This window comes from Theobroma cacao, chromosome 6 (assembly GCF_000208745.1).
Source record: "Theobroma cacao cultivar B97-61/B2 chromosome 6, Criollo_cocoa_genome_V2, whole genome shotgun sequence".
In the NCBI taxonomy this organism is placed as follows: Eukaryota; Viridiplantae; Streptophyta; class Magnoliopsida; order Malvales; family Malvaceae; genus Theobroma; species Theobroma cacao.
The window spans coordinates 1,801,469-1,826,715 of NC_030855.1; the positions used below are offsets into that span (position 1 = coordinate 1,801,469).

The 25,247-nt window shown below is 33.4% G+C and overlaps 2 protein-coding genes across 2 annotated transcripts; both read right to left on the reverse strand.

Annotated features, from left to right (window-relative positions):
• On the reverse strand, positions 242-9,849 carry LOC18595224 (TMV resistance protein N). Its single transcript, XM_007023078.2, has 10 exons — positions 9,537-9,849; positions 8,925-9,453; positions 7,571-8,663; positions 7,427-7,470; positions 5,921-6,161; positions 4,898-5,803; positions 3,425-3,959; positions 2,210-2,871; positions 729-1,263; positions 242-574 (listed from the first exon to the last, which is right to left on the reverse strand). Exons 2-10 carry the CDS (start codon positions 9,407-9,409, stop codon positions 570-572), a joined length of 4,506 nt encoding a protein of 1,501 aa, XP_007023140.2. The 5' UTR covers positions 9,410-9,453; positions 9,537-9,849; the 3' UTR covers positions 242-569.
• Positions 11,033-24,597, reverse strand: LOC18595225 (cullin-associated NEDD8-dissociated protein 1). Its single transcript, XM_007023079.2, has 29 exons — positions 24,422-24,597; positions 23,905-24,010; positions 23,551-23,720; positions 22,839-23,049; positions 22,319-22,484; positions 21,862-21,991; positions 21,169-21,283; positions 20,860-21,017; positions 20,643-20,766; positions 20,510-20,560; positions 20,351-20,433; positions 19,356-19,440; positions 19,178-19,279; positions 18,975-19,073; positions 18,098-18,208; positions 17,854-17,937; positions 17,570-17,710; positions 16,854-16,946; positions 16,643-16,764; positions 16,378-16,540; positions 16,054-16,293; positions 14,239-14,487; positions 13,976-14,152; positions 13,719-13,865; positions 13,493-13,609; positions 12,675-12,843; positions 11,974-12,051; positions 11,751-11,889; positions 11,033-11,435 (listed from the first exon to the last, which is right to left on the reverse strand). The coding sequence occupies exons 2-29, from the start codon at positions 23,938-23,940 to the stop codon at positions 11,339-11,341; spliced, it is 3,657 nt and encodes a 1,218-aa protein (XP_007023141.1). The 5' UTR covers positions 23,941-24,010; positions 24,422-24,597; the 3' UTR covers positions 11,033-11,338.

The window sequence follows — 25,247 nt, forward strand, 5'->3', positions numbered from 1 at the left end:
AAATATATATATATATATATATATACACACACACACACACACGAGTCACTCCAACACCACTACATTCTATCATCACATATAAAATATTTCAGTTTGAAACATTATGACTGTAATTAAAAAAACATTACAAGAGCAATAGCTTCACAGAATGAGTAAACAAAAACAATGTCTCCAATAAATTTCTTCAAGCTATCAATTTCAAATAAAATGTGTCACTTATCTCAAATATAGACAGCAAAACTGAAAATGGCAAGAATTGGATATTGAAGAGTAACAACACAATTGAAATGCTATTTTTATTCACTTAGCATACACAATTTTAAACTTTGTAAACCATAAGAGGGCACCATAGGATTTGAATCCAACTTTTTAAATAAAGAACACAAACACTTACCAAAAAATGAAATATTCAAATGCACATTACAACACAACTTAGGTTTAATTAATACTACATTCACGCAAGGCTATTAAAGCGTGCACAACATTGGCTAAAATGCTAATGGCAGAGATGAGAGGATCAAAACGATATCCGCAAAGGATTTCACCTCAGTCCTGCTTTTATGACCTTTTCAACCTAGAAATAAAGAAGAAAGGATATAAATGCAAATTAAACTTATAAGAAATGATCCTGGATCTTACTTTTCGAGATAAAATAGAATTAGTTAAAGTCCAATTTTAGTCATGTATAAAAGTTGTGGGGACAAGGAATTATAAAGACTAGTGATTACCTGTTGATCCATCAATCGTATCTTTATTGTATCTTTTTCTTTTCTTGCTAGGCTGTTCCACTATTGGGTCCAAGTCCTCCAAATCACTTGGATACACTAATCGAGCCCCACACTTGTTCACCTTGTTACCAATGCCAGAGGTATCGAATAAAAACTCAATTCCCATACAACTCTGTATCCAATCTCTGCTCTGTAAATTCCCAAATTGGTCATGAAGCAAATATTCAACAGGCAAATACCATAGCCAGAGGTGGTCCTTGGAGGTCTGGGTATTAAAAGCTATAGTATCAGTACGTGACTCAACTGTAAGATCTTCAAAATGGATTCTAGTAATACATGGAATTTCTTCCTCCGTCCAATCAACATTATTAGAGGCAGGCACAAGAACACAACACAAGGCAACTCCTATCCACTGAATATCATTCTGTAAAATGGGTATCATTATTGAACATTTCTCACTCTGGTGACTAAACCATTCAAAAATTTCGCTTCCAGGTATAACAATGTCTAAACGTATTCTTGCATTCGCATATGTCTGCAAAACAAAACTCCGTTATTGGGTAATTAGTTGAGGATTAAATACACACTTTGCAATAGAATTATGTTGAAAACTTTCAATGCTTGAAGTTTGAAATTCTTAGTTAGATGCTCAAACTTTTATTCAATTAGTGGGTTTCGACAGTTTGATTGATACTGTTAGTCAAATAGATGACGTGAGCAAAGCAAGGAGTAAGAATGCATCACATGTTTAAAAAATAACATCATTTTACTTTTTCATAGTTTTTGTAAAAAATAGTTATTTCAAAAATTAAAAATAAAAAATTAAGAAAAAAAAAAGAAAAATATGTTTTGTGCTAAAAAACTTCACTTTTGAAATTAAAAATATTTTTTTTTGAAAATTTAATATATTAAAAAATTCTAATTTTCTTAAAAATTTTATCTTTGAAATTTAAAATAAAAAATTTTAAAAATATATAAAACAAATTATTCTTGAAATCAAAAATAAAAAATTTGGGGGGAAAGAGAGAAAAAGAGGGGGCAAATTAGTGTCAATCCAGCCAGCGAGAGCTACATTGACGCCTTCCCTCTATTTCGTCCCTCCCCTCTTTTTCCCTATCTCCCTCATCAATCCCCCACTTTTCTCTCTCTCTCTGAGTTTTTTCCTTTTTTGTTTTTATCTTAATTTGTCATTTTCCAGATTTTTAAAATTTTATTTTAATATTAAAAATAAAAATATAAAAAAAAAGACAAAAAATAAAAACAAAAGATGATGTGTCACATTAATATTTTTTATTAGTTATTTTTTTGTCACATCATTAATTTAACTAACATTTTTAATTGAGTATTTAATTGTTAATTTTTAAATTTTGAGTATGAAATTGACAATTTTACTGTAGTTCGGATAACAAATATGTAATTAATCCATTAATTTACTACTATAGATTCTTGAAAGTGAGAGTAAGAGAGTTGGAGAAATATACCTTAAGATATCCCTTTAGCATTCTTAGTGCATTATTGTTCGCAGCGAATTTGAAGCAATTAACACCATAAAACCATGTCACCCACGATGGATTATGTGGATTTGTCGGATTTGGAACTCTTTGCAATGAAGTGCAACCATCTAACATTAGGCCTTGTACACTTGATGGAAGCTGAGGCAATGTTTCAAGCTTACTACAACCCATCAATTGGAGACAATAAAGCTTGGTAAGTTGACTAAGATTCGCAGGTAGGCTGACGAAATTGTTATGACTAAGAATCAGTTCTTCTAATGAGGATAAGCAACATATATCACTAGGAAGATCCCCTTCACAAAGATTCATGCCGCTTATATTCAACTCTCTTAAAGAACTCAAGCTTGATAAACAAGGTAACGTCAGAGCCATGAAATTCGAACCTTTTTTTAAAAGCATGGGATTCAAACTTGATAGTAGTACTTCGCATCCCTTCTTATATATCCTTTGTAGGAAGGATGGTGGTGAATTTTCAAGTACAGAGCAGCCCGAGAGATTAAGAACTTTTAGGCTGCTGAGATTTCCAACTGAAGAAGGAAGTTCTTCCATGCTTGTGCCATCTAAATGGAGGTCCCGCAAATGTTTCATTTTCCCGGTAATCTCTGAAATCCTTTTAAGATTCTTGCAGCCTGAAAGAATCAATGTTTCAAGAGACTCCATTTCATTATTGATTGAGAAACTCCTAAGACTTACACAGTTTTAATTAATACTACATTCACGCAAGGCTATTAAAGCGTGCACAACATTGGCTAAAATGCTAATGGCAAAGATGAGAAGATCTTTGCTAATGGCAAAGATCAGTCATGGGAAGTGTATAGTGTCAGATTTTTCTAGGTAGATATGAGAAAGATTTGGGGAATATACCTGCTTTTTGTGCCCAGGTATAGCCCACAAATCACTGGTTCTTTACTGATGTTTTTTGAAGGGGATTATTCCACCCTTCTTTGCAATGAAACTACAATCTTTCAAAAAAAAATGATATCCGCAAAGGATTTCACCTCAGTCCTGCTTTTATGACCTTTTCAACCAAGAAAATAAATAAGAAAGGATATAAATGCAAATTAAACTTATAAGAGATGATCCTGGATCTTACTTTTTGAGATAAAATAGAATTAGTTAAAGTCCAATTTTAGTCATGTATAAAAGTTGTGGGAACAAGGAATTATAAGGACTAGTGATTACCTGTTGATCCATCAATCGTATCTTTATTGTATCTTTTTCTTTTCTTGCTAGGCTGCTCCACTATTGGGTCCAAGTCCTCCAAATCACTTGGATACACTAATCGAGCCCCACACTTGTTCACCTTGTTACCCATGCCATCGATATCGAATAAAAACTCGATTCCAATACAACTCTGTATCCAATCTCTGCTCTGCAAATTCCCAAATTGGTCATGAAGCAATTTTTCAACAGGCAAATACCATAGGCAGAGGTGGTCCTTGGAGGTCTGGGTATTAAAACCTATCCAATGAGTACATGACTTAAATGTAAGATCTTCAAAATGGATTGTAACACGACATGTAATGTCTTCTTCCGTCCAATCAACATTATTGGAGGCGGGCACGACAACACAGCACAAGGCAAATCCCATCCACTGAACATCATTCTGTAAAATGGGTATCATTATTGAACATTTCTCACTCTGGTGATTAAACCATTCAAAAATTTCACTTCCAGGTATAACGATGTCAACACGTGTTCCTGCATTCGCAAATGTCTGCAAAACAAAATCCCGTCATTGGGTAATTAGTTTAGGATTAAATACACATTTTGCAATAGAATTATGTTGAAAACTTTCAATGCTTGAAGTTTGAAATTCTTAATTAGATGCTCAAACTTTAGTTCAATTAGTGGATTTTGACAGTTTGATTGATACTGTTAGTCAAATGGATGACGTGAGCAAAGCAAGGAGTAAGAATGCATCAAATGTCTAAAAAATAACATCATTTTACTTTTTCATATTTTTTGTAAAAATAGTTATTTCAAAAATTGAAAATAAAAAATTAGAAAAGAAAATAAAAATATGTTTTTTGCTAAAAAACTTCACTTTTAAAATTAAAAATAATTTTTTTGGAAAATTCAATATATTAAAAAATTATAATTTTCTTAAAAATGTTATCTTTGAAATTTAAAATAAAAAATTTTAAAAATATATAAAACAAATTATTCTTGAAATCAAAAATAAAAAATTGGGGGGAAAGAGAGAAAGGGAGGGGGCAAATTAGTGCCAATCCAACCAGCGCAAGCTACATTGACGCCTTCCCTTTATTTCCTCCCTCCCCTTTTCTTCCCTATCTCCCTCATCAATCCCCTTCTTTTCTCTCTCTGATTTTTTTTCCTTTTTTGTTTTTTTCTTAATTTGTCGTTTTCTAGATTTTTAAAATTTTTATTTTAATATTAAAAATAAAAATATAAGAAAAAACGAGAAATAAAAACAAAAGATGATGTGTCACATTAACATTTTTTATTAGTTATTTTTTTGTCACATCACTAATTTAACTAACATTTTTAATTGAGTATCTAATTGTTAATTTTTAAATTTTAAGCATGAAATCGACAATTTTACTATAGTTCGGATAATAAATATGTAATTAATCCATTTATTTACTACTATAGATTTTTTAAAGTGAGAGTAAGAGAGTTGGAGAAATATACCTTAAGATATCCTTTTAGCATTCTTAGTGCATTATTATTCGCAGCCAATTTGAAGCAATTAACACCATAAAACCATGTCACCCATGATGGATTATGTGGATTTGTCAGATTTGGAACTCTTTGCAATGAAGTGCAACCATCTAGCATTAGGCCTTGTACACTTGATGGAAGCTGAGGCAATGTTTCAAGCTTACTACAACCCATCAATTGGAGACAATAAAGCTTGGTAAGTTGACTAAGATTCGCAGGTAGGCTGACGAAATTGTTATGATTAAGAATCAGTTCTTCTAATGAGGATAAGCAACATATATCACCAGGAAGATCCCCTTCACAAAGATTCATGCCGCTTATATTCAACTCTCTTAAAGAACTCAAGCTTGATAAACAAGGTAACGTCAGAGCCATGAAATTCGAACCTTTTTTTAAAAGCATGGGATTCAAACTTGATAGTAGTACTTCGCATCCCTTTTTATATATCCTCTGTAGGAAGGATGGTGGTGAATTTTCAAGTACAGAGCAGCCCGAGAGATTAAGAACTTTTAGGCTGCTGAGATTTCCAGCTGAAGGAGGAAGTTCTTCCACACTTGTGCCATCTAAATGGAGCTCCAGCAAATGTTCCCTTTTTCCGATGATCTCTGAAAACCTTTTAAGATTCTTGCAGCCTGCAAGAATCAATGTTTCAAGAGACTCCATATCATTACTGATTGAGAGACTCCTAAGACTTACACAGTTTCTTAAATTCAAAAGTTTAAGCTTGGGTAAAAATGCGATGGATGGATGGACCTGTACTAAGTTGGTACAGCCTTCCAAATTCAGACTTTCCAAATTTTTGATCCTTGTGAAGTCTGGTGTCCTGATCAGCTTTCGGGAGCCTTGGAGGTCAAGGAATTTCAATTTATTTAAAAGCTGTCAAAGAAAGAATAAAAAGAAAAAAAAAGTTATTTTGTAACGATAAAATTCAAATTATAGGTAATTTAGATGAAGATAAACTAAAAAGCCAACATCAAATAAAGTAATTCTTACTCTATCTCCGTTCCATAGTTGTTGAATGCAGCTATCAGGTAAGAGAAGTGTAACAAGGTTGTCTGGTTGGAAGTCCCAAGGCAATGATTTTAAAGGCCATCCAGACCACTCCAAAAGCCGTAACTCATTAGAAAGATATGTGAGATCACAAGATTTAAGGAGATCATGAACCATGAGCAATCTTAGTTTTTTCATCTTCGAGAAGGCATCAGCATTCAAGGTGAAAGTCTCCTTTTGTTCCCTAATAAATGAAAAGCAAGGGCAAAAACACAAATGAGCTTCACAACATATTAGAGCAATCCAACAAACTACAAAGCTGGCGTGTAAGCTCATGAACTTGATTTCATCTTGCAGAAAAAATATTGAAGTCTTCAAATTTATTATTTTCTAATGCAGTCAATATATGTCTTTCGCATTCTTATTTCTTGTCCACATTCAATCAAAATTCTTTTCTATACCAACTTGATTGTTATGGTTTTTCCTTTTTGTATTTTGGTAGCATTAATTATTGTACTAACAATATATCTCAAAATCAACAACCAATAAGTTAATATACACTTTTAGGTCAAGTGATTCCAAATTTTTATTTTAGAAATTGGTTTAATTGATATATGAATATTTCTTTAGTTACCTATGTATCTTTACAATCTCCATAAATATTGTAACTCAGTACTTTTGTATAAAATGAAAATTAACATAATTTCTTTAAATAAATAAAACATGTTTGGCATATCCATTCCATACTACTTAAATTGGCTGCCATTTATGAAGCCCTGGGTAGGCTTAATAGGCTACCTTTTGACAGCTAAGGATAATTCAGAGGAAAGAAAGAAAAAAGGAAAAAAAACATTCTTATTAAATTAAAATAACTTAAAAGTGTGGGATATACAATACATAACCTTAATTAAATAAAGTAAAAAATATGATTAAAAATATATTAAAAAATTAATTTTTATATAGTTAATAAAATTGTATATGGATATTTAAATAAAAGGAATATCAATCAATTATTAATTTCATGAAACTAATTGATAAAACGTTTAATTAATATTTATAGTTATAATGTAAATGTTAAAATCGATTTCAATTCTTTTATTTTCTTATAAAGAAAACTAATTATTTTATTTTTACATGGTAAAAATGTAATATGCTTATATGTTTATTAAAATTGTTATAAAAACATTTTATTTCGTACCATTACTTTTATATACAATTTTAGAAAAGAAATAAATGAAAGTTGAAAATGTGTAACATAAAGCTATTATACTTAATAAAATAAATTAAAATAGGATTAAATAATACATTTGAAATGTTTATTTAATTTTATATGTAGTATACTATATTTTATAAGAAGTAATGTAATGCATGAGAATTATATTCATTAAGAGTAAAATAGCTAATTTAATAAATTATAAAAAAAAAATATGTTGTTTACTATTTATATTTTTGGAATTTAAGTTTTTATAATTAACAAAGATAAAGATAAAAGGAGATATATATTTGTACCATATAGTGCTGTTGATGACCATGCCTTCAATCGCTTCTGTACCCTAAACATCAAGACTATCACAAGGCTTTACACAAAGAAGATGGATAAATTGCCAAGATAGGTAGAGAGTAAAATAAGTATACTCTTTATGAAATACTAACCGAATTTTGTGTTAGCACTTGATGTACATCACTTTCCTCTGACAATCTACATCGTTTGCCAGGCTCATTGGGAGACTTTTGCCTAACAATATTTCTTCCCATCTCTTGTAGCAAATCATGCATCCAAATTTTGTTGTCTTCAAGTGTTATGAGAGATCTCTCAATCAGAACAGGTAGTCCAATACCTGCACGATACCCACAGCCATCCAATATTTTTGTTACAATAAATCTGTCCCACCCTTCGAAGAAATGTGCGATATCTAGAAATATATTCTTCTCTTTTTCCTTTAATCCATCAAAGCTTATTGTAAGACGACTGTGAATTTCTTCCTCAGGTTCACTTTTAAGTCTATCTATGGCATGTCTCCATTGATCTGCATCTCTACCACAAAGAAAAGAGCCCAAAACTTCAAGAGCTAATGGAAGGCCACCAGCATATTTCACAACACTTTGGGAAGGCGACATGAAATCATCTTTTGGTGTATCACTTTTGAAAGCTTTCAAACTTAAAAGCCGTAGGGCTTCAAAGTCATCCAATGTTGTAGGGTTATACACATCATGCACCCCGTAGGCTCGCAACAGTTGCTCATCTCTAGATGTTATGATGATTCTGCTCCCTAAACCGAACCAATCACGCTCTTCAGCCAAGCATTTGAAATGCTGCATGTTATCCGCATCATCAATAACAACAAGAACCTTTTTATGACGTAGCCTACGTCTTATAATTTCAATTCCGTCATAAACACTAGTAAACTGAAAATTTTCTCCAGGAAATATCTTAGAAAGAAGCTTTTCTTGTAAAGAAACAAGTCCGAATTTCATTGCAACTTCTCGAACACCAGCAAGAAAGCATTTACCTTCAAAATAACCGGACATCTGGGTATAAACAACACTTGCAAGAGTTGTTTTACCTATGCCACCCATTCCGCAAATTCCTACAATGCGGACACCATCTTTCCCAAATTTTATTTTGTCATACAGCTCATCCAAACGTGAACGAATTCCAATCAAGTTATTAGGAACTCTTGAACGTATTGAAACTAACTTTTTCGATATCTCTTTAACGATTCCTCTAATGAATTGTGACTCAGAACTACAAAGTCAAAATATCAAATTAACATCGTGGATGAGAAAACAAAAATTACTATTTAGTTTATATTATACTAGATATCTCTTTATTGACAATATAAAAACAATAATAAGAAATTAATTTTTTTAAATCTATTTAAATAAACATATAAACATATTACATGTAACATATAAGTATTAAATTACACTATATATATATATATATATATATATATATATATGTATATATAAAAGGATAAACAATCTTACTGAAAGCATGAAGTACCTATCCTTTAAATGCCATCCACTGATATCAGCTGCTTTAGATAAAGCATCTCGCCAGCTTTGCGTCTTGTCTTGATTATATCTATCTTCATGTTTAGCAAAGGCTTCTTTAACGTTTTCTGTCTGTTTCCGTAAATCAGATGGATCGATATGATAGAAAACAGGAAAAACCTTATGTCCCCTTTCATCTTTCTGTTTAAGAATCTCGACAAGCTCCTTTAGGCACCAACTTGAAGAAGCATACGTTTCTGAAAAAACAATGACTGAACACCATGATTCTCTAATTGCTTCAAGGAGCTTTTGTGCGACGGATTCCCCTTGTTCAAGCTTTTCGTCATCTCTAAAAGTGATGATTCCATGATCTTGTAAACAAGTATAAAGATGATCTGTGAAACCCTTGCGAGTATCTTTACCTCTAAAGCTCAAGAAAACATCATATTTCCATCGAGAAGAAGACGAAGATGATGAGGGAGAGGAAGTCAACATAGTACCAGGAGAAGGAGGAGGAGAAAGATTGCAAGGGAATTAGTCTGGAGAGTAAATAATGTTTGAGTAAAAACATGTTGCTGAATGGAATTTAAAGAAAAGCAAATAGACATGACTGAACACTTACTGTTGAACTGCTTTCACGTGAATTCCAAAGTTTTGCTTCTTCAACTATTTCAATTCCAAAGTATTTGTTAAAGATTTCATAAACATCACATCTCTAATACCATTTTTTTTTTGTTCGGTCAAATGATAATTTTATTAAGTGATCATTGCCACAAACAAAGCCTAAGCCGGCTAGGGATCCTTTGATGTGGGAGGCTCCAATGGTGGGTGATTAAAATTTAGTATTGATGGCTTATCAATGGGAATGCGGGTATTGGAGAAAGTTTACATAATTTTAAAAGAGATATCATCATTGGCTTCTGTAAGTTAGTGGGAGTGTGTGATGGAAATTTTGGCCATTAGGAAAGTGTTTATATTGTTCTCTAAATTTTTAAAGCACTTATCTTTTATTTTATGGGTTGAAAGTGATTTAAAGAAGACAATATCATAGCTAAATAACCCTTTTGAAGATTTAAGGAGCATATGGTACAAATTAGATGTCTTCAAAATTTTATTAATCTTTGGGGGTAGTACATACGCTGCGTGAAGCCAACGACGGAGTTGGTAGGCAATAGTAGTTGCCTCATTATTTCGGAGTTAATGAGAAAGGTGTGTGAGATTTCACGTGCTGTGGAAGACAGTTCAGCTTTGATTTTTTTCGCGGTTATAAATGTTGCCGCGTTTATGTTATCTAAAGAGCCCCACAGATCGGACTAGCTGAACAGCTTTTATGTGCTTTGCCACTTCAATTGTTTCAACCCCACAGGGATGGAGTGGGTTCGTACGTATGGCATGGGACCTACCTTTACGAGCTTACACGTCGTTCTCGACGTGGACATCAGTTACCAGCCACGCCTTCCGTCCTCCTTTTAATTTTTTACACTGTAACATAAATATTTGTACTTGAACTTGGATATTTTAGTTATGGAAGAGAATTGGTTGGAAAAATAGAAGATGAATTGAAGGAGGATACCGCAATTTGGCTCCAATTGATGAGCTTTAGAAAGAAAGCAAGGTAAATGTGCCATGACTTGATGATGTAGTGCTTAATTTTAAATCTTTACATGATCTAAGGATGCAAGTTGATTAAATTTAACTTTTAATAAGTTAATAAAGTTACAAAAGTTTATAAAATGTAAGTCCTTCACATATGGATGACCAAGCTTGAAGATGTTTGTGAGTGAGGGAGGTAGCAGAGGCCCAAGTTTTAGGGGATCCTGTGAATACAATTGTAGCCTAATAGTGTAGATCTAGTTGGCTAGATTGGTTTAGATCAAGCTGAGGTGATTCCAATAGTGTTCTCACTTGCATCATACACGAAATATTTAAAATAAATAAATAAATAAAAATTTGTATATAATCGTATTTTCCACATATATGTGTGTTTATCATTTCTATCAAAATCCATAATAATATAATCCACCACCACGAAATTACCTAAAACATCCTATTCTCATTTTATAAAACTAAGTATAGTAACAAAATCCATGTATGCATGTTTAATAATATTTGTGAAAATTTTAAATGGGTGCATGTATCTCTTTCATTTCAATTAATAATAAATTTAAAAAAAGTGAGAGCATGATAGTCCGACAATGCACTTTGACCTATACATGAATGAAAACCCACATCCAATAAGTATCTTCTTCAGTATTGAGTTTTTTCTCCAATCAAAATTTAAAAATTTTCAACCCCTTTCCATTTTCATGCCTTACCGCTTGCAATTTTAGCCCTCATTACCATTTGAGCTCCTCCATTCCTGCACGCTTCCAGCTATCACAACAACAATAATTCCCGATAATCCAAACCTACTCTACACATCTCTCACTCGTTCCTGATGGAGTAGTACTTGTCCCATAGTGTTGGGGATTTTGAAATTTCACTCATCAGGTTCTTGAACTTCAAGCTGCAATCTCCCCCGCTGCAAAATAACAAAAATATCATTCAGCTCCAGAAGATATTTATCCATATTACAAACAAAAGGGTTGCATATAACCACGGAATTAATATCTCCCAATAATCGTCATTCTGCCTGGTTATGCTTTTAGCTGATCATATAAACCAGCATAATTGGGACATATTAAAAAGAAACTCTCCCCCTGCCAGGTACAGCCATTATATATATGCATATGAATGTTAAAAAGACTAGAGTTCAAAAATCAAAACTCAATTGCCAAATACAAGTCAGAGAAGAAGAGAAAAACAGCACTTGCGTATAAGTGTAGAAACACGAAACCTTATTCGATTCAAGGATGCAATTGCACGCAGAGCACTGCGGATCATATCTTCATTACGATCTACTTCCTGTTTGACTGCATCTTGCTTTGGCTTGAAATTAATCGTCTTTTGAAGAGGATCCACAAGTGAGTCCAGCACTGAATATCAAATTCAGACAGTAGACAAAGCAAATTAAACAACCATCTAAATCTCAGTAAAGCATATTCAACTTCATCACATACCTGCTAATACAGCAGATGGACATTTATCTGCGAGCTTCGAAAGGATGAGATGGCAAGGCATCTTAACATCGTAATGATCTGGAAATGCCAAAATCCAAATCAGTTATATCATGAGAAAATCAACGCCACACACAATTCATAAGCCTTGAAGATAAAATTCCTCAAATTGACCATAAGAGATTTCTCCCTAGGGGCTACATATTAAAATAAGAGTTCCTTGCTTTTAAATATACTCGATCTGCCCAATCATCCACCTCTTTCTAGGTTGTCCCAAATTATTTGCAACTTCCTAAAATTGACAGGCCTTTACTATTGCATTTGATTTATACACACTTTATTTTGATCTAAATGACCAATCAAAACAATTGCAATGCAATAATTAAAGCATACATGTATTATATGACCCCCAGTCCAATAACCTTGATAGTGTTGCCTGAAACTTTGTGCACAATGACAAAGGACAAACAATTTTTAGCTGAGAGAATATTTTAAGATATATAATAATTTCATTTACTTTTAACACTATATTTTGGTCTCAAGCACAAGCCAGAATAACACAATATCCCCAATTTTTTTTTTTTTAAGAAAAAACACTCTAATGGGTATAATAAATCAAGTCATCTAATTATTATACATAATACAATATAATGACTGAATACAAGAATGTTTGTAACCACAATATAATGGGGGACCATACTCACCATCAAGTCCAGATTTGAGGTATGGAACAATGAAAGATGAGGGGTTCACTTGATCAAGGCAACTGTCCAGCAATGTGTCCACACATTCAAAAGCTGCTTTTCTCAGCTCAAGCCCATCATCCACAATGTGCTTGAAAGGACCAAGGTCAACAGTTCTTATCAATTCTTGCTGCACCATGCCAGAAATTAAAATGAAATTAAAAAAATGCCACATACCTACTAGTGACAACAGAGAAACAGGGAGGACAAGTTAGGACAAGTATAAAAGAACAAACATCTAAACCAAATATCCAAACAAAAAAAATTAACAAATGAAACCATATGTCACCATAAGCTACATCAGAACAGAAATATCATGGTAGAAAACTGGGGAAACAGATGCCTGAGAGTTAACAAAATGAATGCAAAAACAGCTTTTGATAGGATTCACAAAAGCAAACCAAAAGATTCACAAGAAATTAGAAAGTTACCATCACCAGACACCCACTGAAGAAATAATAAAATAAAAAAACTGCTAGTACATTGAGAAAATCATGCTTTGCATGCAAGCAGAACCATATATTTGTTTCAACTACAGTCCAACGTAGGTAAGTCCTCAATGATATTCACATAAAGTGTATAGGAAATTAAAGGTTAAAAAAATATGTTATTACTGTCTACAATAATAAGAATAATGACTGCTCAGAAAGCTCACCTATAGTGCCAATATGTGGACAACCATGTTGCCCACAAAGTGGACTATGCTAAATTACCATAAAAGCAACATAATTAACAGTGACTCATCACCGCACACCGCATAAAGCAAATCTTTTAGTTACCTTAACAATTGTTTGATCATAGAGAAGCGGCAATAATTCCGGAAGAAGTCCCTTGATTAAGTTAGGTTTATTGTGAGCAAAAGTACTTAAAGCCAACACAGCTGCACGCCTAACATGCTGCACCAATGATATCATGTAAACAAGAATAAGGCTTAGAAACCCATAAACAACAACATAACTGCATCTTTTTTTCTTTGGGTGTCATCAGCAGTGAAAGGCCACTTACTCGGTCCTGATCCTTGATAAGCATAAGGAATGAAGCAATCTCAGGGTATATAATCTCATCTATCTTCTCTGGCCGCTCCACAATAGAATATTTTACAGCAATGACAACTGTTGCCCTAGTAAATGCAGCTGGACTGGTTGTTCTTACCTGTAAGGAATTCGAAATGAAGACAACAAAGATGCCCTATTAAGTTCCATCCAAATGTCAAAAGCTCAGCAGAAGTACAAAGCACCATTGGATTTCTGCTGTGGAGATACCTTAAGTGCAGGAATGAGTTTTACTGGTTCGATAAGTGCAATTTTACCAAGGCACTCTGCCACTACATTACGCACCCCCTCTTCCTCACTTTCACAGTGGTTAAAGAGTAGTTTGAGAATTTTCTCAACACTTGAATCCTGAAACTCAGCTTTATCTACAGATTGCCTTACTATAACCTGCATGATGATATAAATTAAAAATAAAGAAGCTGCATCAGACAAAATGTCCAGTTAGGTTTGAGCACCACTTCAAGGAAACATACCTCCTTGAGAGAATGAAGCAACAGATACTGTTTCTTCTGCTGATTATCAATCTGGTCCAAGATGAAAGGTAAATACTTGGACAGATTGCCAACAGCTATATTGCCAAGAGCATAAGAAGCAGCAGACTTTATCTCTTCAAAAGGAGATTGGAAGGACTCAATAATTATAGTCTCAATATGGGCATGTGAGCTCAAATCTTTCCTCCTCCCGATCTCCCCCAAACAGAGCAACGCAAGGTGCTGCTTAGCCTGTTATAATAGGCACAGAGACAAAAGTATGTGAACATGTGTTGAGTAATCATGTACTTCCAAAAAGAGACAAGAAGCAAAAACTTCAAACAACTCATAAAAGTATGCATGAAAGTATAAACTATGCAAATTTGCATCACCAAGACTCATGTACATTAAAATATTTGAAACCATTTTAAACCTTAAGATGAAAGGCAATTCAAAATGGAGAGAACACACTTAATTGAACAGCTCCAAAGCCAAGAACATCATGATAAAGAGATTTTCAAAATGTTGAAAAACAATACTGCTTGATTATGTTATAGATCCCAATAATCAAAGAAAAAAATTAAATTACAATTAGGGCCTGTTTCAGTGGCCATTAAAGACATGGGATGCTAATTTCATTAACTGTTAGGTGCATGCTTTGACAAGGGGTTGGATTATGATTTAGAAGGGAAATGCAGCGACAACAGAATGATGCCATCCAGAGGCAAGAAGCTGGATTAAGCTAATTAGATCCATATTGAAAGAAGCTTATAATTCTAACCTTGCAAAAGGAAAAAACTAAACTAACTTTTTTCTCTTTCTTCTAGTTTCTTTTTTTCTGCGCAACACATTCCATTTCGAAACCTAGTTTTCTTTACAATGAGCTAGCATTCAGAAACATCAGTTTCAATTCATTGCTCAGCCTCCAGTTTAACCTAATATTCATTCTTTCTCTTTCTTCCTTATATTGAAATGCAATATTTTAAGAAGATATCTAAACAATAACAATAACAAAGTAACAAAGATTTTTTCAGTCCTGCTAAATTAAATGCAGCAAACAGAAAAAGTTATAATACATAAAAGTTTAGGATAGGTTATAAATCATTTCAAAGAATAAAGATGTCAGGGGAAACAAATCCATGTTACTATAAGACAACTTCATTTGTCAATATAGATTATAGGGGTGCAACTCTGGTTGGGTCAGTTTCAGGTTAGACATTCAGGTTCAGGTTATTTTGGGCTTTGGCTTTATCTAGGTGACTTTGAGTTCAAGTTGTATCAGCTTGGGTTCAGGCTGTTGACTTTCAGAGGTTGATCTAGGTTGGGTCTAGGCATGACTTCAAGTTTGAGCAGACCTTTGCCATATTACTCCATAAGTAAATATGAATCAAGTTTAAGTCACATTTTTAGTAAATGCAAGTTGGGTTTTGGTTAGGTTGTGCAGGTTGGTCGAGCCAAGTCAGCTTTTGCTACCTCTAATGAGTATGATATCTTTGGCTAAATCCTGTTTTTAATCAACCAGTATACCAGGAGCATAGACACCCCTCATAAATACAGGTCTAAAAAATCCTTGGAATAACAAGAAATAAAACTGATATGGCAATTACTAGAAACCTAAACTCAACAACAGAGGGACCACATCACATGTAAATTACTAGAATCCAAATTCAACAGTAAAGGAATAACATCCCCAAACAAATCAGTAATATACAAACAATGCTTATTGACTAGCTTATTGTCAACTTTCTTGCAAGCATACCATAATGCAATAGAAACATCAAAGAGACTCAATGAAATGTTTTAACTGAGGAAAATTACCGAATTGGTAGTGCTGTCATCTTTAAGGATGTCAGTAAGCATTTTAACTGTAGATGAGCATTTCTGATCACCTGCAGCGAGGCAGAGAACAGCCACACATTGAGCTATTGAATACAATGCTTGTTTTGCAACTCCACCAGATTGAGGAGACGGTTTTGCACTTGAAAGAAGAGATTCCAGTAATGCATCAAAACTAGTATTTGCTGAATACACCAAGGCAGCGAAAAAATTTTGCAATGCCTGTAATTTCCAACAAAGAAGGTTCATAGACACGCAAAATAATCCTAAAGCAGACATAATCTCAGTAAAATGAAAAGCAGATACCAATAGAGCTTGGCCCTGTAGCAATGAGCTCTTGATCAAAGTTAGTGCCTGAGGAAGAACCCTGTTTCTAACAGCAGAACCAACATTTCGACAGGATCTTTTGTCAGCCATTAGGGTGCAGCAGAGTTCAAGAGCAAGAGCCGTCATATGCAAGTCAGAGTCACTGACATAAAGAAATGGAGTTTAGAAAGCAATCAAGTAGATAATAGCCATGCCCAACTTCTAAAAAAGCAAACCAAAGTAACAGGTGAAGTAGGAATAGAACCTAATCAGAGTAGAAAGTTCCACAATAATAACTTCATATGCAGACGGACCGATTTTATCTCCATAGGCCACAATTAATGAATTTAGTGTCCCTAGTGTTGCCTGCCTTAAAGCCCGATTAGCCTGTTGTCAATTAAAATTTAGATCAAGCACATAAATTATGTATCACCATAAAAATGTTCACTAATTTAACAAGAAGCAAACTTCCATACCTTCCGCAGGAATCCAGTCAACTCCGCAATTACATGCTCCAGAACACATGATAGATCTACCCAAAGTTGAGAGGCAGCAATAACAGCAAATGCCTGAATCCAAAATGAGACAGATTAAGAGGCGACACACTAACTTGTATGAGCAAATCAAAACCAACATACATACTCACTTCCAACAAAGTATAAACAGATCCAATCAAAATAAATAAACAGCAACTCTGAAATTTCCACATAGAATCATAAAACCTATAATCAAGTAAACTGACTGTGTTCCACCCAACAAATCATTGATTAGAAAAAACTGCAGTTAAAGAAATTTTATCATAGACTAAGAAATGCCTAGATCATGAGATTCATCATCAATGCAACCAAGCTAGTGGCCCATGCATTTGTAAGAAAAATAGTCTTCTATTTGTCAAAGTTTGAACAACATAGGGAAAAGATAAAATCTGACCCAGAACATCCAATTGAGTATTGGGAGTTCCAACAAATTGACTATGCTCAAGCCTATGCAAACACCCCAGTTTAGAGCCAAAAATTATTGACCTTAAACAAGAGCAACCACAAGAGAACTAGTATTTCATCACCAATATATTGTTAATTAAGAGAATAACACTTATCTTTACTAACACCGCATTAAATTTAGTAATTACTTTAAAATTTTGATGATTGGACTAAAACAAGTGATACCACCAAAAGCACCTAATGCAACTAACCTTCACAGCAGTAAGTCGGGTTATCTCATTTCCCATTCGATCAACAAGTACAGGAAGGCATGCAGGTAATTCTGCTCCAAGGTTATCACCAAAAGTTGAAATGACAAGCCCCATGCAAGAAATAGCACACTCCTTAACCTCCTGAAAAAGAGGGAAAACAGGAGAAAAATGTATGAAGTATACACAGCACAAATCATCCAATTCAACTAATCTCAGAAGAAACATAACAAGAAGGGGGGAAACAAAATTATCAAAAACAAACAGAGAAGAAAACCTCTCCTTACCTGATCTTGATCTTGGTTAGTCAAGCGGGACATTATTGCATTATAGATTGGATGAACATAAGGTTTAAAATCAAAATCCAAGACCTGCAGTTTATCATCATTACTGTAGTCATTAAGTCAAGCAACCTGAAATTACTTAAATATTGGATAAACAAAACGTTTAAATCAGATTCAGATCCAAACATCATTCCAGCAATAAAAAAATTGCTTAACCCAATCTCAAATTGCAAGAGAGATGTCCCACCTCAAGATTTGGACGCACAACACGGACAAGTTCCCCACATACTCTTAATGCCTCAGCTGTAACTTTGTAATAACGCTCACCAACAGCGGATAAAACAGGACTGGAAAGATCCTGCATGACATATTTACTAAGATTATCACAGAATAAACTAATTTTGACCACGAAAAAAAAAGGGAAAAAGGAAAAAAAAGATTAAAACAAAAAGGGAAACAACTATTGCCTCAAAAATATTTTATACATCTTGTGAAGGTGATCAAGAAACTAAAAATTTTTAAAATAAATGATAAAACAGCATCGCATTACTTACCAAGAACAGATGAAGGGACTGAAATTGCAGTGGCAAAAACACATTTTATAACGGTTCTAAGCAGAGATCACATTGTTTATGGATTAATGCAGTTAACAACGTTTTTTTTAGGCACAAATGGCCAATCCATGACTAAGAACCCTGGCTGATAAAAGAAGCAACAAAGAAGCATCAAACAATTTATATTCAGAGTAGCCTTCACATCATTGTTAAAAAATTGAAAAGGATAACCAACAAAACCCATGTTTAAGCATCAAAAACTTACGATAATATACAAACAGCCTGTAGTACAATAAGTTCATTTCAATGACAAGATCATGTTACCAGTACAGATCTTTCTTGTTTGGCTTTTGTTTTTTCTTTTTCCCTAGTTTTCACTTTACAGGAAACCAAATACCCCAGTCAGAGAGGTGAAACAACAGCATTTTTTTTCACATTAATCTGCTATATTCAAAAGCATGAAGCACATGAGCCTTTAGCACACAAAACGGATAAATGAACTTTTATCATTCAGAATCACAATAGCACTAGGTTTGAGCATCCACATAAACACAAAAATACTATTTTTACCTTAATGTAAGGGTGAAAAACAGAAGGAGAATGTGATGCCAACACCAATCTTGTAAATATAAGTGCTTCAATCTTCAAATTTGAAGTAGAAGATTTATCCTGGAAATTTTACAAATGAAAATATTTGGAAAGATGAAAAAGCTAAAAATAACCACACAAAAAAAAAAATGCTTGCACACACCAAAAGTGTGAAAGTCACTAACATTTAGTGCCTTCTCTATTCCAGGAATGAGGGTTCCAATGTGATCAGCAAGGCAGTCTGGCAAGACAACCACAAGTTCTTTCAAAACAGAAAATGCACCAACCTGTAGATCCAATGATATGTTATGCAAAATAACAAATGATATGCTGTAAACTATAAATCTTGTAAGCAATTCTAACCTTTGTCTTGATAGATTTCTCACGCAACTGCCGATTTATGGATTTAACAATTTTTGGCACCTCCTGCTTCAATAACCATCTTGGACTGCACAACAATAGCAGTTATATGTGAATAAAATCACATAAGAGAGACCCAGGGCGAAAAGGAAAAGGTCCCAAGCAAGGTATTGGAAATCGAATTTCATTGTTATAGTTTAATAGTATGGCCAAGAAAGGCCCTCAAATGATTAAACTTAATTGAAACAGTGAACTCAAACCCTATATTTAATAATAATGAAGATATTGAAGAATAAAAAAGTGGTGATACAAGATCATTAGCAAAAAAAATAACAGCAAGATCAATAACTACTGCAGATGATGAGGATTTCAAGGTGATCGAATAAAGTTCTGCATCACTGCAGCAGAGGAAAAAGTCCTTCATCAGAGCACTAATTAGGGCAAAGAGAGGATGCTAATTGCCTAGAGTTGTCCAGTACTCAATTATATGATTCTGAAGACAATCACAAAATTATAATTCCATACCAGATTATAAGACACAACTGCATTCAAGCACTTTATTTCATTAAGGTTGCTCAAGAGTTCCGAACAAGAGTTCATAGATAAATCGGAAGATTTTAAAGCAAATAAAACAGAGGAATAACCTAGATAAACCTTACTATTTGAGTTCTTCTAAAGTATGAATCATTTGGGTTCGGCACATCTCGTGTCAAGGTCACTCAAGGCTCCAGTCATCTCAGGTCAAGATCATCTCATGTTCAAGCAGGTTTCAAATCATTCCAAGTTTCAGGTGCCTTAAGCCAAACTATTTTTCATTTCAACCCTATAGAATAATTTTGCATATCTAATAATATTTCTCCACTTTGAATTCAACTTCAGGCATTATTTAAAATTTTTTAAATTAAATACTTAATAGCAAATAAATATCTACATAACATTAACATGTATCAATAATAAAAAAATCCATCTTTGCCACTTGAATGATATGAGAAACTTGCCTGAGTTCATTCATGTCAGTCTGCCCTTTAGTCACATTTCCAGTTTGGCGTAGTAGCTCAATGAACGTATTGAAAACATCCATCTACAACGGTATCATTCTTTAGTGACCAAACTGATGTGAAGAAAGAAATATCTATAAACCAATGATTCAACTGTACCTTGACATTTTCTTCCCTTTCTTTAAATCTATCTATCAACTTAGGGCAAGCCTGCACAAAGAGAGAATTGCATCTTTAACAAGTTGTGTAGCAATTATACTAAGAAATTCCTGATAGCAAGGCAAATATATACCTCCTCATACAGTTTACATAGCATCTCAGGGCGAGAAACAATTAATGCCGCTAAACATTTAGCAGCTGCTCGTCGAACTTTCCAGCTTACATCTTCATCATCAGTGTATTCATTTGCACTCTCACTATAAAACAATGAAGAGCCGGTTATAAACAACTAGTCTTCCATGCACCAATAGAATTTAAATCATCTTAGATACATAAATGAAAAAACATACTCATCTTCCTCCTCCTCATGATTCTCATCATCGGTATCTTCCTCCATGTTATCAGTAAAGTTTGGATCATAACTTAAATACTCCAAAGCAAGGTGAAGAATTTCATCACAATAGGAGGAAATATCCCTGGGGCACCTAAGCAAAAAACTTTCCAGTGCCTGAAATCAAACACAGACAGTTATGAGCATATAAATTATAACATATAAAGTTAACCACCCCACAAGGAAACTGACAATCTCAAGTCCTAATGCACACTACATTCTAATGCACCCTATGACAATCTCTAAGAGACAAAGCAATTCTCAGCACCTGCAAGCTATACTCCCGAAGCTCCTCATCATTTTCTGATGCAGTTGTGCAGTAATTAATAAGCACTGGCACAGTGTCTTCAAGATGGGGTCCAAAACGATACCCAACAGCACGGCTAGAATACAATAACAACATAAATTTTGTTAGCAACATGCATATAAACAACACAACACTGGAATTGTAACCTCCAAAGATTTAACACTCACAAGAACCCATAAAGAAATAAAAAATAACAAGTCACACGTTGCTTTAAAAACCATTTGCTAATAATACAACATTCAAAAAATTAAATTTTTTTGAGCATCTTCATGACTTCAACACATGATAAATCATCCGACTCCAGTTAGATGATAAACCAAGTATCCAGCATTTGAAATTGAACTAGCAACAGGTTAATATATTTGTAATGTTTGAGCCATCACAAAAGAACCACTACCTTCAACTTATCAGCTCTGGTACCACTAGGACCAAAACAATCAACCATAACAACAAATTTTCTAATATATTGATGTATAATGGGACGCCTACTTGAACCAAGCACTTGAACCTCATTATTAGACAGTTTTAAGTAACAAAAATATCAATAAAATTAACCTCAGGGTTAAAAGTTTAAGCAACAAAAATCCAAAGAAAAAAGTACAGTAAATTTGGCAACTTCATTCATAAGTAGTATGAGTAGAAAGAGGTAATCACCTCAGAGCACCAATCATTTGAATATTTGTGCGTATCAATTCAGATTTTGTTCCCTTACTTCCTAAGTTCCGTACAACTTCAATGGTTGTCTTTGCTAACAATTCATCTGACAAGCTGGAAGAAAGAGATGCTGAAAACAAAAGAATGTTTAGCCAACTGTCATTAACATCACAACACATCAAACAAGTAAAACCTCTCTCCTCATTGTTCCTTTTTGGCATACATCTAATAAATAACAGGAAAAAGAAGACATCTAGGTTTGCCAATATTGACCAAAACTTTTAAAAGAAGAGAGAGCTCAAGTTGAGCTGTTGCTCCACAAAAGGTTCCACAATGCCAGTATTAGTTTAAGCATACCAAAATCAAGTTTATAGAAAAGCAAATCAATCCAGATGCAAAAGGAAAATCAAAACAATCACCAAATAAAACAGACTGGATATGATTTAATTCCTCTTACCAATACATGAAACTGTCTTCTTTCTAACGCTAGCTTGATTGGAACTCAATTGTGATAACAGTGCATTTAAAAGCATCTCATGGTCAGCTGCCATTAGATTTCCAAATTTGTGAAGGACATCACATAAAATGTCAAGACATTCACATTTAATTTCTGTGCTAGTCCCCTGCAAAAATATATTAACAAATAAATTACCATGGAGCAGTACAAAAGATTCAGAACAAGATGAAAAAATATAAGTTTATATTCTTTAACTGCAAAAATACAACATATCAGAGGAAGTAATATTAGTCTTAAAATTTATCCAATGCCATGGTCCTACATATGCTTAACATGATACCAGAAATTTATAAGAAAAATATTATTGGCCATAAATCTTTGTGGAATTAAACTTTTGCATCAGAAATTAGCAGCTTTAGCTAAATTAGAAACTAAAACAGTAATTTTCAAAAGAAAAAACTTACACAATGAATCTTCTGAAGTTTTCAATCACAAGGACAAGCTGCCTTTAGAAACTTACCGGGCCAGTTATTCCTCTTATCAATTGAGGTGATAGAGAAATTAAAATGGATTGTGCGAGAGATGGAGTAGTGATTTCAGCAATGATTGTCTTCAAAGCTATGCTTGCAATGTCACGGTGTTGATCTTTGCCATTAAGCAAATTATCACAGAGTTTATTGGTCATCTCCACAACTCTTGGTTCACCAACCTTCTTCACCAATGGAGCAAGACTGCAACACAAAGTTAAAATCAACAGTAAAACCAAGCAACAAGCAGTACAAAAAACAGGAGAAAAACATGATATGAGTCAGTTCAATAAGGTTGTCACGGCAACATCCATGTGATTCACATAAAGGACACAGAAGAGGTTGACTGTAATTTCAGAAGAGAATTGGACAATCTGCAAACCAGTTTCCCCCATCTCAAACCAAAATCAAAATGTTCAACAACTTCGAAAAAGCTAGAGAGTAGATCATTCAATAAAACTTAATACCTCTTAATACATTCGATTGCCGATTCTTAATATGAAAACATAATTAACAGTAATTATAGCATAATTAACAGTAATTATAGTATAATTAAAACAACAAAACTTTTAATACACCAATGTAAGAAAGCAGAGTCTTGTTGAATATAAACTGGTCTAGCATGATGGCAGCCAAAATCTGATGTGCCTAAAATACACAAACACATTAACACAAACGCTATGAGGACAGAGAACCAATAATTACCATTTGACAGCCAAGCCAGAAACATCACCAGCTACATCATCGAGTTGCTGGAGGATAATATTTGACAACTTTATTTCAAGGTCAGAATCAGCCTTAAAGCCCTCCTTGTTTAGCTCATTTAACAAATCAGATGTAGCCATATATCTGTAATCTTTATCTTTCCCAGTCATCTGCAAGCACAATATATAAGTCATCAATTGATATCAGATGAGTCTCTCTCTCTCTCTCTCTCTCTCTCTCTCTCTCTCTCTCTACATTATTCTATAAACTAGAGCAAAATGTAAGAGCTGATGCAAGCACAGAGGAAAATACAAAAAAAAAAAAAATTGTTCACATGAGCATAGATGACAATACCTTTTCTAGAATACCGGTCATTTGTAAATTTGCCATCTCTGCAATGTATAGCTCCAACAATCTCAATGTCAATGTCAATGTCAATTTACACTTTTTACGTTGAAATCTACATAACAAGACAGCAAATATCAGCAAACAATAGCTGCAGCTCAAGAGCTTCGGGAAAAATTAACAAAATACAAAAAAAATAGCATTTAAAAGAAAATAATCAATATATATCCCTGAAAAAGACGAATTGAAAGCAGATCAAATTCAAACAAACAACAGCAAGCGCAATGTTAATAACCGATATAGGCAAACATACTGAAACACTATCAAACAATATCCGATAATCCTAAATTATTGAAGACATGAACTAAATATAAAGAGTGAAAACAATAAATAAATTAGTGGTGACAAAAAATATGAGATTATTGAAAAGGGTTGAAACCCTAGAAATTAAAGTGAAGGCAATGCAATGGAAAGGAAAAATAGAAAGGAAAGAGTGGGTTGAATATCGAAAACCCTAGTTGCTCACATTGATACAAGCGAGAATCGAAGAGTGGGCAAACGAAATCGATAGTAGATTCGGCCGATCAAAGAAAAGAACAAGCAAAAGGAGAAAATCGAAGGTGAGGTACCAGTAGAAGCGACCGCAGCAGAGAGTAGAAGGGACGAGACTAAAGAGACCTTTTCTTCACTTTTTTATTTGGTTGATCTGTTTTGGTATTTTGGGTTAATAATAATAGTGTTTAGTGTACACCGATTAGGATGTCAATAATTATTTCCAATCCACAGGCTGCTTTAGTCGACGAGTTTAAGTGAAATTAAGATATTTATAATCGAGTTTTAAGTACATTCAGATAGTAAAATTATTTTAATTATAAATTTGGATAATAATTTGATCAAAATATTTGAATAATTTTTGTATTTATATCTTTTCATTAATTTAGTTTTTATATTTAAAATTCGGTCAATTTAATTTTTAAGTTTTGAAAATTAAAATAATTTAATCTTTCTCTTGACACTGTTTAATTTTGACGATAAAGTTGATGATGAGATGATATCTTGACAAATATTTTGTCATTAAAGCATTTAATTACTTTGATTTTTATACATATATTAAAAAAGATAATTAAATTTTGTTATTTCTTTTCATAAATAGATTGTGAAATAATCTCATTAAAAATAAAATCAATTGTAAGTAATAATGATTTTAATCATTTAATGACCTTTTTCTTCTTTTTTTTATTTTGTTGATTTGTTTTGATATTTTAGTTTAATAATAATAGTATTCAATGAATTCTTATTGAGGATTTCAATAATTATTTGCAATTCACTATCTGGATTAATCGACCAAATTA

Coding starts and splice junctions, on each gene's coding strand:
- LOC18595224 (XM_007023078.2), bottom strand. CDS start 9,409: ATGTTGACTTCCTCTCCCTCATCATCTTCGTCTTCTTCTCGATGGAAA. Junction 6,162..7,426: donor GTCATCAACAGCACTATATG/GTACAAATATAT, acceptor TTCATTTATTAG/GGAACAAAAGGAGACTTTCA. Junction 1,264..2,209: donor TGCTAAAGGGATATCTTAAG/GTATATTTCTCC, acceptor TTTGTTTTGCAG/ACATATGCGAATGCAAGAAT.
- LOC18595225 (XM_007023079.2), bottom strand. CDS start 23,940: ATGGCAAATTTACAAATGACCGGTATTCTAGAAAAG. Junction 21,992..22,318: donor GAAGACAGTTTCATGTATTG/GTAAGAGGAATT, acceptor TTTTGTTTTCAG/CATCTCTTTCTTCCAGCTTG. Junction 17,711..17,853: donor CTAACCAAGATCAAGATCAG/GTAAGGAGAGGT, acceptor CCTCTTTTTCAG/GAGGTTAAGGAGTGTGCTAT.